Below are 20,432 nucleotides of genomic sequence, written 5' to 3' on the forward strand. Positions count from 1 at the left end.
ATCCTGAAACTTTGCTGAATTCATTTACCAGGAGGTTTTCGGATGAGTCTTTAGGGTTTTCTAGGTATATCATCATGTCTTCAGCAAACGGTGACAGTTTGACTTCCTCTTTACTGATTTGGATGCTGTTTATTTCTTTCTCTTGTCTGATTGCTCTAGCTAGAACTTCCAGTATCATGTTGAATAATAGTAGTGAAAGTGAGCATCTTAGTCTTGTTCCAGTTCTCAGGGAGAATGCTTTCAACTTTTCCCAATTCAGTATAATGTTGTCTGTGGGTCTGTCATAGATGGTGTTTATTACCTTAAGGTATGTCCTTTCTATGCCGATTTTGCTGAGGATTTTAATCAAAAAGGATGCTGGATTTTTTCAAAGGCTTTTTCTAAGTCTATTGAGATGATCATGTGATATGTGTTTTTAATTCTGTTTTGTTGTGTGTCACTTTTATTGACTTACATATGTTAAACCATCTCTGCATCCCTCACATGAAAACCACTTGATCGCGGGGTGCAGTGGCTCACGCTTGTAATCCCAGCACTTTGGGAGGCCGAGGCGGGCAGATCACGAGGTCAGGAGATCGAGAACACGGTGAAATCCCGTCTCTACTAAAAAATACAAAAAAATTAGCCGGGCGTGGTGGCGGGAGCCTGTAGTCCCAGCTACTCAGAGAGGCTGAGGCAGGAGAATGGCGTGAACCCGGGAGGCGGAGCTTGCAGTGAGCCGAGATTGCACCACTGCACTCCAGCCTGGGCGATAGAGCAAGACTCCGTCTCAAAAAAAAAAAAAAAAGAAAAGAAAAGAAAACCACTTGATCATCGTGGATTATCTTTTAGTTTTTTTTTCTTTTTTTTGATGTTTATATTTATGATGCAGCATTTTTTCTAACATTCAAAATTCTTCTTTTTATTTTTTTTTATTATTATTATACTTTAAGTTTTAGGGTACATGTGCACAATGTGCAGGTTTGTTACATATGTATACATGTGCCATGTTGGTATGCTGTACCCATTAACTCATCATTTAGCATTAGGTATATCTCCCACCGCTATCCCTCTGCGCTCCCCCCACCCACAACAGTCCTCGGAGTGTGATGTTCCCCTTCCTGTGTCCATGTGTTCTCATTGTTCAATTCCCACCTATGAGTGAGAACATGAGGTGCTTGGCTTTTTGTCCTTGCGATAGTTTGCTCAGAATGATGGTTTCCAGCTTCATCCGTATTGCTACAAAGGACATGAACTCATCATTTTTATGGCTGCACAGTATTCCATGGTGTATATGTGCCACATTTTCTTAATCCAGTCAATCATTGTTGGACATTTGGGTTGGATCCCAGTCTTTGCTATTGTGAATAGTGCTGCAATAAACATACGTGTGCATGTGTCTTTACAGCAGCATGATATATAGTCCTTTGGGTATATACCTAGTAATGGGAGGGCTGGGTCAAATGGTATTTCTAGTTCTAGATCCCTGAGAAATCGCCACACTGACTTCCACAATGGTTGAACTAGTTTACAGTCCCACCAACAGTGTAAAAGTGTTCCTATTTCTCCACATCCTCTCCAGCATCTGTTGTTTCCTGACTTTTTAATGATCGCCATTCTAACCGGTGTGAGACGGTATCTCATTGTGGTTTTGATTTGCATTTCTCTGATGGCCAGTGATGACGAGCATTTTTGCATGTGTTTTTTGGCTGCATAAATGTCTTCTTTTGAGAAGTGTCTGTTCATGTCCTTCGCCCACTTTTTGATGGGGTTGTTTGTTTTTTTCTTGTAAATTTGTTTGAGTTCATTGTAGATTCTGGATATTAGCCCTTTGTCAGATGAGTAGGTTGTGAAAATTTTCTCCCATTCTGTAGGTTGCCTGTTCACTCTGATGGTGGTTTCTTTAGCTGTGCAGAAGCTCTTGAGTTTAATTAGATCCCATTTGTCAATTTTGGCTTTTGTTGCCATTGATTTTGATGTTTTAGACATGAAGTCCTTGCCCATGCCTATGTGTGAATGGTATTGCCTAGGTTTTCTTCTAGGGTTTTTATGGTTTTAGGTCTAACATTTAAGTCTTTAATCCATCTTGAATTAATTTTTGTATAAGGTGTAAGGAAGGGATCCAGTTTCAGCTTTCTATATATGGCTAGCCAGTTTTCCCAGCACCATTTATTAAACAGGGAATCCTTTACCCATTTCTTGTTTTTGTCAGGTTTGTCAAAGATCAGACAGTTGTAGATATGCGGCATTATTTCTGAGGGCTCTGTTCTGTTCCATTGGTCTATATCTCTGTTTTGGTACCAGTACCATGCTGTTTTGATTACTGTCGCCTTGTACTATAGTTTGAAGTCAGGTAGCATGATGCCTCCAGCTTTGTTCTTTTGGGTTAGGATTGACTTGGCGATGCGGGCTCTTTTTTGGTTCCATATGAACTTCAAAGTATTTTTTTCCAATTCTGTGAAGAAAGTCATTGGTAGCTTGATGGGGATGGCATTGAATCTATAAATTACCTTGGGCAGTATGGCCATTTTCACGATATTGATTCTTCCTACCCATGAGCATGGAATGTTCTTCCATTTGTTTGTATCCTCTTTTATTTCACTGAGCAGTGGTTTGTAGTTCTCCTTGAAGAGGTCCTTCACGTCCCTAGTAAGTTGGATTCCTAGGTATTTTATTCTCTTTGAAGCAATTGTGAATGGGAGTTCACTCATGATTTGGCTCTGTTTGTCTGCTATTGGTGTATAAGAATGCTTGTGATTTTTGCACATTGATTTTGTATCCTGAGACTTTGCTGTAGTTGCTTATCAGCTTAAGGAGATTTTGGGCTGAGACGATGGGGTTTTCTAGATATACAATCATGTCATCTGCAAACAGGGACAATTTGACTTCCTCTTTTCCTAATTGAATGCCCTTTATTTCCTTCTCCTGCCTAAGTGCCCTGGCCAGAACTTCCAACACTATGTTAAATAGGAGTGGTGAGAGAGGGCATCCCTGTCTTGTGCCCGTTTTCAAAGGGAATGCTTCCAGTTTTTGCCCATTCAGTATGATATTGGCTGTGTGTTTGTCATAGATAGCTCTTATTATTTTGAGATACATCCCATCAATACCTAATTTATTGAGAGTTTTTAGCATGAAGCGTTGATGAATTTTGTCAAATGCGTTTTCTGCATCTATTGAGATAATCATGTGGTTTTTGTCTTTGGTTCTGTTTATAAGCTGGATTACATTTATTGATTTGCATATGTTGAATCAGCCTTGCATCCCAGGGATGAAGCCCACTTGATCCTGGTGGATAAGCTTTTTGATGTGTTGCTGTATTCGGTTTGCCAGTATTTTGTTGAGGATTTTTGCATCAATGTTCATCAAGGATATTGGTCTAAAATTCTCTTTTTTGGCTGTGTCTCTGCCAGGCTTTGGTATCAGGATGATGCTGGCCTCATAAAATGAGTTAGGGAGGATTTTCTCTTTTTCTAATGATTGGAAGAGTTTCAGAAGGAATGGTACCAGCTCCTCCTTGTACCTCTGGTAGAATTTGGCTGTGAATCCATCTGGTCCTGGACTTTTTTTGGTTGGTAAGCTATTAATTATTGCCTCAATTTCAAAGCCTGTTATTGGTCTATTCAGAGATTCAACTTCTTCCTGGTTTAGTCTTGGGAGGGTGTATGTGTCCAGGAATTTCTCCATTCCTTCTAGATTTTCTAGTCTATTTGCATAGAGGCGTTTATAGTATTCTCTTATGGTAGTTTGTATTTCTGTGGGATCAGTGGTGATATCCCCTTTGTCATTTTTTATTGCATCTATTTGATTCTTCTCTGTTTTCTTCATTAGTCTTGCTAGCAGTCTATCAATTTTGTTGATCATTTCAAAAAACCAGCTCCTGGATTCATTGAGTTTTTGAAGGGTTTTTTGTGTCTCTATTTCCTTCAGTTCTGCTCTGATCTTAGTTATTTCTTGCCTTCTGCCAGTTTTTGAATGTGTTTACTCTTGCTTCTCTAGTTCTTTTAATTGTGATGTTAGGGTGTCAGTTTTAGATCTTTGCTGCTTTCTCTTGTGAGCATTTAGTGCTATAAATTTCCCTCTATACACTGCTTTGAAACTGTCCCAGAGATTCTGGTATGTTGTGTCTTTGTTGTCATTGGTTTCAAAGAAGATCTTTATTACTGCCTTCATTTCATTATGTGCCCAGTAGTCATTCAGGAGCAGGTTGTTCAGTTTCCATGTAGTTGAGCGGTTTTGAGTGAGTTTCTTAGTCCTGAGTTCTAGTTTGATTGCACTGTGGTCTGAGAGACAGTTTGTTATACTTTCTGTTCTTTTACATTTGCTGAGGAGAGCTTTACTTCCAACTATGTGGTCAATTTTGGAATAGGTGTGGTGTGGTGCTGAAAATAATGTATATTCTATTGATTTTGGGTTGGTGAGTTCTGTAGATGTCTATTAGGTCCACTTGGTGCAGAGCTGACTTCAATTCCTGGATATCCTTGCTAACTTTCTGTCTCATTGATCTGTCTAATTTTGACAGTGGAGTGTTAAAGTCTCCCATTATTATTGTGTGGGAGTCTAAGTCTCCTTGTAGGTCACTAATGACTTGCTTTATGAATCTGGGTGCTCCTGTATTGGGTGCGTATATATTTAGGATAGTTAGTTCTTCTTGTTGAATTGATCCCTTTACCATTATGTAATGGCCTTCTTTGTCTCTTTTGATCTTTGTTGGTTTAAAGTCTGTTTTATCAGAGACTAGGATTGCAACCCCTGCCGTTTTTTGTTTTCCATTTGTTTGGTAGATCTCCCTCCATCCCTTTATTTTTAGCCTATGTGTGTCTCTGCATGTGAGATGGGTCTCCTGAATACAGCACACTGATGGTTCTTGACTCTTTATCCAATTTGCCAGTCTGTGCCTTTTAACTGGAACATTTAGCCCATTTACATTTTGAGGTTAGTATTGTTATGTGTGAATTTGATCCTGTCATTGTGATGTTAGCTGGTTATTTTGCTCATTAGTTGATGCAGTTCCTTCCTAGCCTTGATGGTCTTTACAATTTGGCATGTTTTTGCAGTGGCTGGTACCGCTTGTTCCTTTCCATGTTTATTGCTTCCTTCAAGAGCTCTTTTAGGGCAGGCCTGGTGGTGACAAAATCTCTCAGCATTTGCTTGTCTGTAAAGCATTTTATTTCTCTTTCACTTATGATGCTTAATTTGGCTGGATAAGAAATTCTCGGTTAAAAATTCTTTTCTTTAAGAATGTTGAATATTGGCCCCCACTCTCTTCTGGCTTGTAGAGTTTCTGCTGAGAGATCAGCTGTTATTCTGATGGGCTTCCCTTTGTGGGTAACCCGACCTTTCTCTCTGGCTGCCCTTAACATTTTTTCCTTCATTTCAACTTTGGTGAATCTGACAATTATGTGTCTTGGAGTTGCTCTTCTCAAGGAGTATCTTTGTGGCGTTCTCTGTATTTCCTGAATTTGAATGTTGGCCTGCCTTGCTAGATTGGGGAAGTTCTCCTGGATAATATCCTGCAGAGTGTTTTCCAACTTGGTTCCATTCTCCCCATCACTTTCAGGTACACAAATTAGATGTAGATTTGGTCTTTTCACGTAGTCCCATATTGCTTGGAGGCTTTGTTCATTTCTTTTTATTCTTTTTTGCTCTAAACTTCTCTTCACGCTTCATTTCATTCATTTCAGCTTCTATCGCTGATAACCTTTCTTCCAGTTGATCGCATCAGTTACTGAGGCTTGTGCATTCGTCACGTAGTTCTCGTGCCATGGTTTTCAGCTCCATCAGGTCCTTTAAGGACTTCTCTGCATTGGTTATTCTAGTTATCCATTCGTCTAATTTTTTTTCAGAGTTTTTAACTTCTTTGCCATTGGTTCGAACTTCCTCCTTTAGCTCGGAGTAGTTTGATATTCTGAAGACTTCTTCTCTCAACTCATCAAAGTCATTCTCTGTCCAGCTTTGTTCCATTGCTGGTGAGGAGCTGCGTTCCTTTTGAGGAGGAGAGGTGCTCTGATTTTTAGAGTTCCCGGTTTTTCTGCTCTGTTTTTTCCCCATCTTTGTGGTTTTATCTACCCCTGATCTTTGATGATGGTGACCTACAGATGGGTTTTTGGTGTGGATGTCCTTTCTGTTTGTTAGTTTTCCTTCTAACAGTCACGACCCTCAGCTGCAGGTCTGTTGGAGTTTACTGGAGGTCCACTCCAGACCCTGTTTGCCTGGGTATCAGCAGCAGTGGCTGCAGAACAGCAGATATTGGTGAACCTCAAATGCTGCTGCCTGATCGTTCCTCTGGAAGTTTTTTCTCAGAGGAGTATCCGGCCGTGTGAGGTGTCAGTCCTCCCCTACTGGAGGGTGCCTCCCAGTTAGGCTACTCAGGGGTCAGGGACCCACTTGAGGAGGCAGTCTGCCCATTCTCAGATCTCTAACTGCGTGCTGGGAGAAGCACTACTCTCTTCAAAGCTGTCAGACAAGGACATTTAAGTCTGCAGAGGTTGTTCCTATCTTTTTTTTGTCTGTGCCCTGCCCCTAGAGGTGGAGCCTACAGAGACAGGCAGGCCTCCTTGAGCTGTGGTGGGCTCCACCCAGTTCCAGCTTCCCAAATGCTCTGTTTACCTACACAAGACTGGGCAATGGCGGGCGCCCCTCCCCCAGCCTCGCGGCCGCCTTGCAGTTTGATCTCAGACTGCTGTGCTAGCAATGAGCAAGGCTCTGTGGGCGTAGGACCCCCCGAGCCAGGTGCGGGATATAATCTCCTGGTGTGCTGTTTGCTAGGACTGTTGGAAAAGCGCAGTATTAGGGTGGGAGTGACCCGATTTTCCAGGTGCCGTCTGTCACCTCTTTCTTTGACTTGGAAAGGGAATTCCCTGACCCCTTTTGCTTCCCAGGTGAGGCGATGCCTCGTCCTGCTTCGGCTCATGTACGGTGCACTGCACCCACTGTCCTGCACCCACTGTCTGGCACTCCCCCATGAGATGAACCCAGTACCTCAGTTGGAAATGCAGAAATCACCTGTCTTCTGTGTCGCTCACGCTGGGAGCTGTAGACTGGAGCTGTTTCTATTCGGCCACTTGGCTCCACTGCCGGATTATCTTTTTGATATGCTGCTGGATTTAGTTCGCTAGTATTTTGTAGAGATTTTTTGCATCAGGGATATTTGTCTGTAGTTTTCTTTTGTGATGTCTTTCCCTGGTTTTGCTATCAAGGTGATACTGGCTTCATAGAATGATTTAAGGAGGATTCCCTCTTTCTCTATCTTTCAGAATAGTGTCAACAGGATTGGGACCAATTCTTCTTTGAATGTCTGATAGAATTCAGTTGTGAATCCATCTGGTCCTAAACTTTTTTTGTTGACAGTTTTTAAATTATCATTTCAAGCTCGCTGCTTATTATTGGTCTGTTCAGAGATTTTATATCCTCCTGGTTTTATCTAAAAGGGTCATATATTTCCAGGAATTTATCCATCTCCACTAGTTTATGTGTGTAAAGGTGTTCATAGTAGCTTTGAATAATCTTTTGTATTTCTGTGGTATCAGTTGTAATGCCTCCCATTTTGTTTCTAATTGAGATTATTCGGATCTTCTCTCTTCTTTTCTAGGTTAATCTCGCTAATGGTCTATCAATTTTATTTATTTTTTTCAAAGAACAACCTTTTTGATTCATTTATCTTTTGTATTTTTTGTTGTTATTGTTGTTTCAGTTTCTTTTAGTTCTGCTCTGAATTTCGTTATTTATTTTCTTCTGCTGGGTTTGTGTTTGGTTTGTTCTTGTTTCTCCAGTTCTGTGAGGCATGAACTTAAATTGTTTATTTGTGCTCTTTCAGAATTTTTGACATAGGCATTTAATTCTATGAACTTTCCTCTTAGAACTGCTTCTACTATATCCCAGAGGTTTTGATAGGTTTTATCACTATTATCATTCAGTTCAAATAATTTTTTAAGTTCCATCTTGATATCATTGTTCACCCAATGATCATGCAGAAGCAGGTTATTTAATTTCCATGTATTGTATTTGCATGGTTTTGAAGGTTCCTTTAGGAGTTGATTTCCAATTTTATTCCACTGTGGTCTGAAGGAATATTTGATATAATTTCAATTTTCTTAAATTTACTAAGACTTGTTTAGTGGCCTGTCATATGGTCTATCTTGGAGAATGTTCCATGTGCTGATGAATACAACATATATTCTGCAGTTGTTGGGTAGAATGTTCTGTAAATATCTGTTAAGTCTATTTGTTGTAGGGTATAGTTAAGTCCATTGTTTCTTTGCTGACTTTCTGTCTTGATGACCTGTCTAGTGCTGTCAGTGAAGTATTGAAGTCCCCCACCATTATTGTGTTGCCATCTATCTCATTTCTTTGGTCTAATTGTAATTGTTTTCTAAATTTGGGAGCTCCAGTGTTAGGTGCACATATATTTAGAATTGCAATATTTTCCTATTGGACTACTCCTCTTATCATTATATAATGTCCCTCTTTGCCTTTTTTAACTGCTGTTGCTTTAAAGTTTGTTTTGTCTGGTATAATAATAGCTACTCCTGCTCACTTTTGTTGTCCATTTGCATGGAATATCTTTTTCCACCCCTTTATCTTAAGTTTATGTGAATTCTTACGTGTTAGGTGAGTTTCCTGAAAACAGAACAAACTTGGTTAGTGAATTATTACCCATTCTGCCATTCTGTCTCTTTTCAGTGGAGCATTTAGGCTATTTACATTCAATGTTAGTATGGAGACATGAGGTACTATTGTATCCATCATGCTATTTGTTGCCTGCATACTTTTTTTTTCATTTTGTTACTATTATATAGGTTCAGTGAGATTTATGCTTTAAGGAGTTTCTCTTTTGGTGATTTTGAAAATTTGTTTCAAGATTTAGAGCTCCTTTTGGCAGTTCTTGTAGTGCTGGCTTGGTAGTGGCGAATTATTTCAGCATTTGTTTGTCTGGAAAAGACTTTATCTTTCTTTCATTTATGAAGCTTAGTTTTGCTGGAAACAAAATTCTTGGATGATAATTGTTTTGTTTAAGAAGGCTAAAAATAGAACCCAATCTCTTCTAACTTGTAAGTTTTCTGCTGAGAAATCTGCTGTTAATCTGATAGGTTTTCATTTATAAGTTCGCTGATGCTTTTGCCTCACAGCTCTTAAAATTATTTCATTCATCTTGACTTTAGGTAACCTGATGACTGTGTGCCTAGGTCATGATCTTTTTGTGATGAATTTCCCAGGTGTTCTTTGAGCTTCTTGAATTTGGATGTATAGATCTCTCACAAGGCTGGGGAAGTTTTCCTCAGTTATTCCATACGTTTTCCAAACTTTTAGATATCTCTTCTGCCTCAGGAACACCAATTATTCATAGGTTTGGACATTTAATGTAGTGCCAAACTTCTTGGAGGATTTTTTTTTTTTTAGTTATTTTTTTCTTTGTCTTTAATGAATTGGGTTAATTTGAAAGCCTTGTCTTTGAGCTCTGAAGTTCTTTCTTCTGCTTGTTCGATTCTATTGCTGAAGCTTTCCAGTGCATTTTGCATTTCTGTAAGTGTGTCCTTGATTTCCAGAAGTTGTGATTATTTTTTATTTATGCATCTATTTCATTGAAGATTTTTCCTTTCATATCCTGTATCATGTTTTTTATTTCTTTAAGTTGGACTTCACCTTTCTCTGGTGCCTCCTTGATCAGCTTAATAATTGACCTTCTAATTCTTTTTACGGCAATTCAGAGATTTCCTTTTGGTTTGGATCCACTGCTATTGAGCTGGTATGATCTTTTGGGAACGTTAAAGAATATTGTTTTGTCATATTACTGGAATTGTTTCTCTGGTTCCTTCTCATTTGAGTAGACTATGTCAGAGGGAAGATCTGTGACTCATGGACCGTTATTCAGATTCTTTTGTCCCACAGAGTGCTCCCTTGATGTGGTGCTCTCCCCCTTCCCCTAGGAATGGGACTTCCTGAGGGCCGAACTGCAGTGATTGTTTTTGCCCATCCAGGTCTAGCCACCCAGCAGAGCTACTGGGCTCTGGGCTGGTTCTGGGCTGAGCCTGCAGAGTCCTGTGATGAGATCCATCTTCAGGTCTTTCAGACCTGGATGCTAGCACCTGCTCTGGTGGAGGTAGCAGGGGAGTGAAGTGGACTCTGTGATGGTCCTTGGTTGTGTTTTTGTTTAGTGCACTGGTTTCGTGTTGGTCAGCCTCCAGCCAGGAAGTAACACTTTCAAGAGGGCATCAGCTGCAGTCCTATAGAGAGGATGCAAACTTGCCCTAGGGACACTTGGTTAAGTATTCAGGTTTCTCAGGCCATGGGCAGGGCCATAGAACACCCAAGAGATTATAACATTTGTCTTAGGCCACCAGGGAGGGTAGAGAAAGACCACCAGGTAGGGGCAGGAATAGGCATTTCTGAGCTCAGCCTCTCCTTGGGCAGCAGGTCTTGCTGTAACTTTTGTGGGGAATGGGGGTGTGGTTCCCAGTCCAGTGGAGTTATATTCCCAGGGGGATTATGGCTGTCTCTGCTGAGTCATATAGCTTGCCAGGGAAGTTGGGGAAAGCTGTCAGTCACATGCCTCACCCCACTCCCATGCAGCCCACAGTCAAGGGCCTATCTCACACCCATCGTGCCCCACAACAGCACTGAGTCTATTTTCCAAGCAGCCAGTGACCAGAACTGAGAACTTGCCCCAGACCACGAGCCTCCCATTGAGAAAGCAAGCAGACTCACAGTTTTTTGCCATCTCAGGGAGCCTGCGGGGGTGATCCAATTCCTTCAAAGGTTTGTGGATTCTCTCGGCTTTCCTGGTATGTTCCTGCGGTAGTTCTTGGAGCAAAAGTTCATGATGTGAGTCTCCACACCCTGCTTTGTTCATCCAAGCAGGAGCTGCAAGCTAACCTTCCTCCCATCTGCAATCTTAATCTTGTCTTCTATGGTCTTTTAAAAAGTTAATCTTGGCCATTATAGTAAGCCCTACCATAAACTACCATAATAAGGCTCTGTAGCCAAAAATTCATATGCATTGTCTTTAAGAAGTATTTTTTCAACCCCTTTAATGATTTTCAGTAATATAAGCAGTGGAATATAATGATATCATTATTTCACTTTTCAGACTTTTGAAAATCGCTATTCTTTTATTAAAAACATCATTTTTGAATGTTTAACACTAATTGTGCTTTTTATCAATATCAATTATCAATTATGAGCTTCTTATAATCTGAGGTCTTTAATTATGTTGCTTAATAAATAAAATAAATTGTATAAAACCAATTCAACCAGAAATAATTCTTTCTCAGCTAAAGTATATAAACATGTGTTTGCTTCTTTTTAAAAACCACACAACGTGGCATCTAAAATGAAATAGGTTTTCAAAAGACATTTTATTAAGTGACATTAAACAATCCAAAGTCACTCTAAGTAATATTTTATCTATTAGAATTGCACTTCAAGTATGCAAACCAATACTATTTATCTTGTGAACAATTTATATAACTCAGTTGATTCATCAAATACTCTGGTTTGAGCTTTAACTAAGCAACCTACACCTTAAAGTAGACTCAGGAGATTCATTGGAAAAATTATTTCATTTTTATTTAAAATAAATCAATGAAGTACACAGTACTATTATTACTTTGCAAAGGAGAGACTAAAGTTTAAAGAAGTTGATTTTGTCCCCAAGTAAACACACTGAAGTAAGTCTTTAGATATTTAAATCATTCTTTTCTCATCATCGTGGTTGACTACCAAACATAATTGAGACTGCTATGTTAACCATAGTGTTTTCTAATTGTTGCTTTGTTTTATTTTTTACTATGAAAATCTTCAAAAAATATACAAAATAGAGAGAATATTATAATTAATTCATGAACTTTTCACCCCATGCAACTCTTGCCCGGCTTTGATAATTTTTAAGAATTTGTCTACTTTGTTTCATCTATTTCCTTACTCATACTTGTTGGTAAAGCAAAGTCCATATACCATATTGGTACTACCACATTTATCTCTATAAAAAGTTTTCCTGAAAAAAACTAAACAAAACAAAATACCATTTCAACACCCAATAAAATTAACTATAATTCTGCAGTAACAGTCAATCCTCTAATTTCTCTGATTAACTCAGAAACGACTTTATAGAAAAAGTTTATATATTTCAAATAAGTATACCAACAAGAATGTCAATTGCATTTGCCTCTTTTAACCTACAACTCCCAACTTCTTCTATTTTATCATGCCATTTATCTTTTGAAGAAACCAGACCATTTATCTTGCAGAATCTCCAAATCCTATATTTGGTTGCCCACAATCTTTTCATGACATTTAACATTTTCTCTCCACCCATTCCAATAATTCCTGTAAAATCGAAGTTTGAACTATTTGAATGGATTATTTCTTCTGGGAGGGGGATAGGAAGGGGTGAGAGGACACGAACACTTCAGAGGTTGTGCTGTTGTACTTCAGTCAGCATTGCATCAAGAGGGGCAAAGTATATAGTTATTACACTTTTTGTGACGTTAGAGAATTGATCAGTGGGTTTGGTTTTGGTATTCCCCATCTAATCCATCCTTGAAAAGAAAAGTCCTCTATCAATAACACATCCTTACAATCAGGTGGGCATGGTAACTCAAACTTGTAATCCCTGCACTTTGGGAGACTGAGGCAAGTGGATCTTTTGGGCCCAAAAGTTCAAGACCAGACTGGGCAACATGGTGAAACCCTGTCTCTACTAAAATACAAAAATTGGATGCGGTGGCATGCACTTGCAGTCCCAGCTACTTGGGAGGCTGAGATGGGAGAATCACTTGAGCCCAGGAGGCAGAGGTTGTGGTGAGCTGAGACCATGCCACTGGACTCCAGCCTGGGCAACAGAGCCAGACCTTGTCTCAAACAAAACAAAACAAAACAAAATAATATATCCTTACAATAATGCCATAGCAGATTTGGATACTGTCCTCCTTCTTTTTAATGACTGTTTGGTAAGCCGTTGTATATTCAACAAGTATCCTATTGATGGGCATTTCAGGTGCTTCCAATATTTTTCCATTATAAATATTTTGCAGTGAATAATTACATGCATGTACTATTTTGTCTTTTACCAGTATCATAGAATTAGATATCTAGAAGTTAAGTTGTTGGATCTAAGCTGCAAAAGCCATCTGCATAAAAGTGTGAAAATCGACATTTTTAGAAGGATATCTGTCAAATCAACTACAGGAAAAATGTCCCAGGAAATTTTTATCCTAAAGTGGTATTCAACTGAAAAAATTTTAAATGTAGTTTCTTGTTTGGTATTAGCCTAAAATAGAATGTAAGAAAATATCAACACTGTTATTGCCTTCTTTTGACAATTGTTAATATGATATTATCTATTATCCAAATATACTACATAAATGAAAATTCATCATAAAATTTTACAACTAAAAATAACTATAGAGGTTATGTCTAATTTCCACGAATTAAAAATAAAGACACTACCATATAAGAGACTGATTTTCTTAAATGTATGCAGTAGGTCCCAAGGTTCTAAAGCTTTAGTTTAATGCTATATCCACTTGAAAATGACTATGTTAAAGGCATTATTAGCAACAAAAAAAGTAAGTGTAAGTGTTTACTTTTGCTGTCAAATATCTAAATTTGAATGGACAACCAATAATTCCTATAACCAACTTTAAAGAGAGTAATCCTGGAATTTGGAGACATAATATTTTGTGTTTTAATATAAATTTAAACTATTACAAATATATCAGGCTCCCTCAAGTCATTCAACAAAAACTTATTTACCTCCTCTATAACTCTATGTGTGTGTATATGTTTATGAGTGTGCGTTTGTGACTGCTACTGGTAATTAGTACTTTTGAGATCAACTTTATTGCATCAACATTAACCTATGTAGGAAGTGGCTAATATTTGGAGCAGTAGATCTCAGATCCACAAAACTTCCATTTGGTTATATAAAATAAATGAAAAGTGAAATTATAATTATTGCTTTCTTCCACAAAACAGAAGAAAATATTCAACTTTTTGTTAAATATTTAACTAGAATATTTCCTATTTTGGAAAGATTTTTTTATAGTTTTTCTTATTTATAATTATCTTCCAACTGGATTTATATTTCCATAAAAGGCTTTAAAATCATTTAAGGCACCCAAATTATGTCTCCATGGTGCCTAGCATGTTCTTTGCATACAGACTATAAAAACTGAGGCCTGAAAAGACAGAAGGCAGCCTTAACAGTGTTTAGGCTATCAGTGAAAGCTACTGACCAGGGTAGGAGTTGCATGATATTATTCATCTCTTTAACACTTACCAGAAGGGTGAAGATTCTGTTCCTCTAAAAATTCAAGATCAAGCATTAGATCATCTTCATCCAGTTCACAAGATCCCAAATTATTCAAAACATCCTGAAGAAAAATCAAAACCAACAATTAGAAACCAAAACACTGAGTAAATGAGGAAATACTCATATGTGGAAGCCATGAAGCAAAAATAAATTCCAAATCAGAATGAAAAGTTTTAACTGAGTGTCAGAAATTATTTGACACCTATGGGCTTTAAACTTATCAGTCCAATAAAAAATTCCAAGACTTATTCTAAAACCCCTTAACTTTTCTAATTATCTGCACATTCATTTTTTCTTCTTTTTTAATGATATGTATGTAACTTATAATTAAATGGAAGTACATATGGGCAGATATGAAAGATATTAGAAGTCAGGAAATGATTTCTTGCTATGAGAAATACAGGCAAGTGTTTATTTGAATAAAAACTTCTTTAGTGATATTGAAAAGGAATTTGCTCACTGCAAACACAAAAAAGTACATACAAGTTTTACAAATAGAAGTCTGTGAAATGAAACTTCAGTTACTTTTTCTAACATTTATATTTCAAATGTAGGTAACATTCTTCTAACATATTTAATGAATTGTTTTTCAAACAAATTTTGTATATTGTGACAACTGTGAAATATTAATTTAGACCACGCTTGGAAGTGAAAATTTGGCTACCATTTTCCAATTATTTGTCTTACATTGGGAAGAACAGTCAGGAAAACAATCTATATTAATTACATTAAAATTAATTATTGACTTGCACTATACCATAATATATCAGAGCTGAGATTATGTTTCCTATTTTATTTTCAAGAGGGCAAATAGCAAAATAAACTAGAAGGCTACACTGAGAAATCTTGAGAAGAGATGATAATGTGCTGAGGTGCAGAGGCAGGAATTGCTCAGGAAGGAATAAAGTCCTTATTTGTATATTTGTATATATAAATGGGTGATAAGTACATTAAGAAGTGTAACAACTTACATTTAGAGACTAACAATGAAATAACACGTGTACAAAAAAATAGAACATCAAAGACATCAGAAAGGCAGCCTAAATACTAAATGGTGCCACGCCATCTCAGGTCACTTTTCAGCTAATTCTAATGTTAGCATAATTTGTAGTTAAAGTAGTATTCATTATGGAAAGCTAATGATATTTTCAAATGGACAGTGAACTCTTTAGTCCTTGGGATTAAAAGTAAGGACACTGGGGCTTTTAAATAAACTACTTTTTCTTTAACAATTCAAATTAAGCATTATTAAACTTTAAAAACACGTGTGATCCATGAATAGCGCACATACCATGGTTTGAAAGGTGATAAGTATACCCAAATCTAAGTGTTTCTTTCTCCAAACGAAGGTAATGAATAACTTAAAACTATAAATAAAATCACTTGTTTATTGGAAGCTCTGTTCCATAGTGTCAGTGATAGTCCAATGAGAATAAGTTACTTATCTATATACATTTAAAAATGAGAAAATATAGGCAGCAAAAGATAAGCTGTCATACTAAAAATGCAAAACAGAAAATTAAAATAACAACAACAACAACAAAACATAATTGAAGTTGTGGAAAAGGAAAAGTTTTTTAAAGGGAGATTTTTGTGAAGACACTGGTATGAGTGTTTATCAGACACACTATCCAAATGAGAGAATCTTAACCTGGTAGTTAATAATATATTAGTCAAAATACATTTTATAATGAAAGCATAGTAATTTATCCAATTTCAAATTGGGGTAAATAATTTTACACTTGGATTTTGAATTCATGGGATTTAATTGTATCCTTCCAAAATTTATAAAAAATCCTAACCCCCAGTACCTTAGAACATGACTGCATTTGTAGACAGAGCCCTGAAAGAGAGAATAAAGGTTAAACAAGCTCATACGGATAGGCACTCCAATGAGACTGGTGTTCTTATAAGAATAGATCAGGACACAGACAGCACACACAGAGAGTGATGAAGACACAGAGATGTGATGAACCATGTGAAGTCACAGAGGGAAGGAAGACAGGCCATTTGCAAGCCAAGGAGAGAGGCCTCAGGAGAAACCAAACTTGCCATCACCTTGATCTTGTACTTCCAGCTTCCAGAACTGTGAGAAAACAAATTTCTGTTGTTTAAGCCACTCAGTCTGTAGTATTTTGTTATGGCAGCCCTGGCAAACCAATACAACCAACAAGACTTAGAAAACAGAGAAGGACAGAACAAAGGAAATAAACGAATGCCTGGCACATGACTACCATTTTTTATTATACCAAGTGAGGACCTCTTAGACATTGTAAACTTCTAGAACAAGATTTTCACAGCATTCCTCCTTTTTAATTGGAACCACCCTACCCAATCCACCTAGCTATAAAGGGAGCTACCAGATTCTTACATGAGCCAAACTCCTTCTCCTTGGTGAATGGTCCAAGATGGACATCTTAACCAAACTTGGTGACCAAAGCACGATCCCAGAAATGAAAAAAAGTCTCTGTCTGGTGATACATACTACAAGATGAAAAACACTGTCATCACAGGGGCTATGGATTTCATTATGTAGTCAAGACCAGTCTAAGCCTACTTGAAAAATTAAAAAATCTCATAGGTAGGGCATCTTGTTCCTGTTTCCAGCAGTTCCTGAGATCCAGAAGCATACATGATGTTTTCAAGGTGGTTGTTCAATCCCTTTGAATTCTGACAGTTAATACATTCACCCACAATTTGAAATAAAATTTTAAAGTATTTTATTTTTTGAACAGGGAAATACTAAAATCTCTGCCACTGCTATTCTAACATTTCATATAAGCCAGCAACACCAATAAAGTGAACAAACTAAATTTGGAAAATTCACTACATTGTTCTCATTTTATTCTCCTTTTGCAGGTAACACTTGACACTTGGACTAGCAGGGTTCCATTTGCCACTGGTCTAGATGAATTGCTTCCTAAATCTACTTATTCTAAATTGTCTTCCTTTGATATTGTGCTTACAAAGCAACTTTCTTGTTACTGTAGAGGAGAATCTTTGAAGCTGGTGAAACTTCATAATAAAAGAACAGTAGATGCAGCAACATGATATGTTACAGAAAATAATCAATGGTGAATTCATAAACCTAAAAATGTCTTTTCCAGATCTCTCCCTAAAAGACACCAATAGCAGCAACAGTCCTTTTGCCAACAGCTAGCACTGATATTGGTCAATCCTAGCAGCTGGATACTTGCTGACTAATATCTATTAATAAATAATGCTAATAAAAATCAAGGTCCTTTACTTATCAGAGAAAGGGAAAAAGAAGAAAAGAAGAAAGAAAGAAAGAAAGAAAGAAAGAAAGAAAGAAAGAAAGAAAGAAAGAAAGAAAGAAAGAAAGAAAGGAAGGAAGGAAGAAAGAAAGGAAAGACATAAAACAGAATGTTTCTGGGATAATCATTTTGTTGTCGAGAAAACAAAATTCACCTAAGAAAAAAATTAGTGGCTGTTTTCAAAAGCTAGATAAGGAAAGGAACTTAGATGGCTTCTCCCTAGGTAATCTCTGGCAATATGAGCATGAAAAAAAAGTAATCAGTATGGCTAAATAGAATAATCTGAGACTGTTGAAGGTTAGCTTTTTTCTACAAAAGAAAAAATAAAGGATATAAAAAGGTACTACTAATTTAAAAAATACAAATTGAGTAGAAAACCATTAATTTATATTGGTTTTATAGTTTATATATGGGTATTTTGTTTTTCTTATTATACTTATGTTTATAAAATGGAGTCACGTATTTCTTTCTGTCTGTATAGCCAGGGATCTGTAAGTAAACCAGCAGTACCAAAAGTAGTTCCATACTAGGAATAGAAAAAACTGTTTAGCACCAAAGGTCACATGTAGGAATCAGGTAAAAAAAGAAATCCAGCAACTGATTAACACTAATGATGATACCACAAATATAAGAGGGTGCAATTATGCATTTCAGACATTTGATAAATTAGCAGAATGTAGAAGTAGAGTGATAACCGAGCAAAAATAGTTTCTCATCTCCTGGTAGATAAAAACACTAGATAGCCCTACATAATAAAGAAATAATAATGAAAGTCCATGAGGTTTTTTTTGTTTGTTTGTTTGTTTTTGTTTTTCGAGATGTAGTCTTGCTCTGTCGCCCAGGCTGGAGTGCAGAGGTGCAATCTTGGCTCACTGCAACCTCTGCCCCCTGGGTTTAAGCAATTCTCCTGCTTCAGCCTCTGGAGTAGGGAGTAGCTGGAATTAACAGGCGTGCACAACCACGCCCAGCTACGTTTTTTTTTTTTTTTTTTTTTGGATTTTTAGTAAAGACGGAGTTTCACCATCTTGGCCAGGCTGGTCTTGAACTTCTAACCTCGTGATCCACCCACTTTGGCCTCCCAAAGTGCTGGGATTACAGGCATGAAGGTTTTAATAATGTTAACATAGCAGGAACAAGAAAAGTGTTAAATAACACAAGCAAATGGGATTTAAAAAGAAAATCATTTTGTGAGAGGACACCCATATTACAAAAAATTAAAAGGTGGGCTTTAACTTAAAAAAAAAAAAAAAGACATAAGAGCACATAGCAAGCAAAGTTTAATTGTAAAAGCAAAGTCCAACATTATGGCCAGTATCATGGGTTTGAAGCTTCTCTGAATATATAGCAAATTCCAATCACTAAACCAAAAAATCATCTAGTTGACAATTCAGAATTTTAACATTTAAGAGATGGCTTTCTTGTAGGTCTAGTTTGGTTAAAGCCTAGGAAAGTGAAAAAATGGACTTGTCTTACATTTCTGAAATCCCAGAGAAATATAAATTCTACATCTGCAAAATGTAAAAAAAAGAAAAAGATGAAAAGAAATGTGAATGCCTAGCATTAATACATTTGTAATCAGTTTTAATGGAAGCATGCTGATTTGCTTTTGGATCACTGTAACATGTACAATTTTCTCCTTTTTAAGTGGCTAAAAGTACGAAATCGTGTCATTTACAACAATATGGATGAACATGGAGGACATTATGCTAAGTGAAATAAGTCAGGCACAGAACATAAATACCACATGATCTCACATGGGTGTGGAAATCTTAAACAGCCCAACAGACTCAGAGAAGCACAAAGTTGAATGGTGTTTACCAGAGGCTGAGGTATATGTGGAAAAGGGAGATCAAGGACAAAAGTACAAAGCCTCAGTTAAGAGAAGTAAGTTCTGAAGATTTGTTGTACAACATGGTGACTATTGTTAATAATAGTGTGTTGTATACTTGAAAATTGCTGAGAAAGTAAAATGTTTTCACCACGAAAATGATAAATATGTGAGGTAATGGCTATGTTATTTATCTAGGAAAACAAATATGATTTAATTATTCAACAGTGCACACATATATCAAAATCATGTTGTACACCATGAATCCATAAAATACAATTTTTATTTTTCAGTTAATAACATGAAATGTCATAGAATCATAAAAAATAAAGCGATATGAATAAAAGAAATAACACAGAAGTGGTTAAAGCATTTGAGATAAATTGATATATTACACTGGGTATTTTAATTACATATTGGAAAAAATTTACTTATATAAAATTTAAACCAATATGTAAAGGCCATCAAAAATGTTATGTAATACATGTTCTAATTAATTGGTATGAAAGATTTATGTAGCTACTTTGAGAAGAGTTTATTTAACTGTAAGGAAATGCTAATTATTAACAAAAGTCATAAGATTAGTAAATTGCATACTAAACAAAACACAACGTTATGCAGGATTCTCTTCAAAAGCAGACATTTACAAATCTTTTAGCCATACTGACTACTCATGTAATCTCCCAAATGACTTGATATCAAGAGGCATTAAGACTAAACTGAATAATTATTAGTGAAGTAATTCAAAAATTAATTTTCTAAGCTCTAGGGATATGACAATGAATGTAAAGGTCATGGTGTCTTTCCTCATGTATCTTATAGATAACCATATTCTAGTAAAAAAATAGCAATGCCTTTCATAAGTAAATCAAATATGATTTATAAATCAGCCCCTTATGTTTGGTTAGTGTGAATCAATTCTCCAGATCAGTGTTCCTAACAGCTGAAATAATGAAATTTAATTTCTGAAGTTACAGAATTGAAAAAAAAAAAAAAAAAAACTAAGATGTAACCATTCAGCTGGGCATAGTAGCTCACACCT

At 36.8% G+C, this 20,432-nt stretch overlaps 1 protein-coding gene across 4 annotated transcripts in view; it reads right to left on the minus strand.

Annotated features, from left to right (window-relative positions):
* Nucleotides 1-20,432, minus strand: part of CCSER1 (coiled-coil serine rich protein 1) — a 1,484,089-nt gene that overhangs the window by 1,206,158 nt on the left and 257,499 nt on the right. For 3 of the 4 annotated variants that reach the window (XM_055296996.2, XM_055296998.2, XM_055296999.2), the window contains exon 4: nucleotides 14,255-14,348. In XM_055296996.2, coding sequence (XP_055152971.2) covers nucleotides 14,255-14,348 — 94 coding nt within the window. Of the gene's footprint in view, nucleotides 1-10,680; nucleotides 10,777-14,254; nucleotides 14,349-20,432 lie in introns of all 4 variants that reach the window. The other variant, XM_055296995.2, reaches the window with a different exon arrangement.

This window comes from Symphalangus syndactylus, chromosome 10 (assembly GCF_028878055.3).
Source record: "Symphalangus syndactylus isolate Jambi chromosome 10, NHGRI_mSymSyn1-v2.1_pri, whole genome shotgun sequence".
Taxonomy (NCBI): domain Eukaryota; kingdom Metazoa; phylum Chordata; class Mammalia; order Primates; family Hylobatidae; genus Symphalangus; species Symphalangus syndactylus.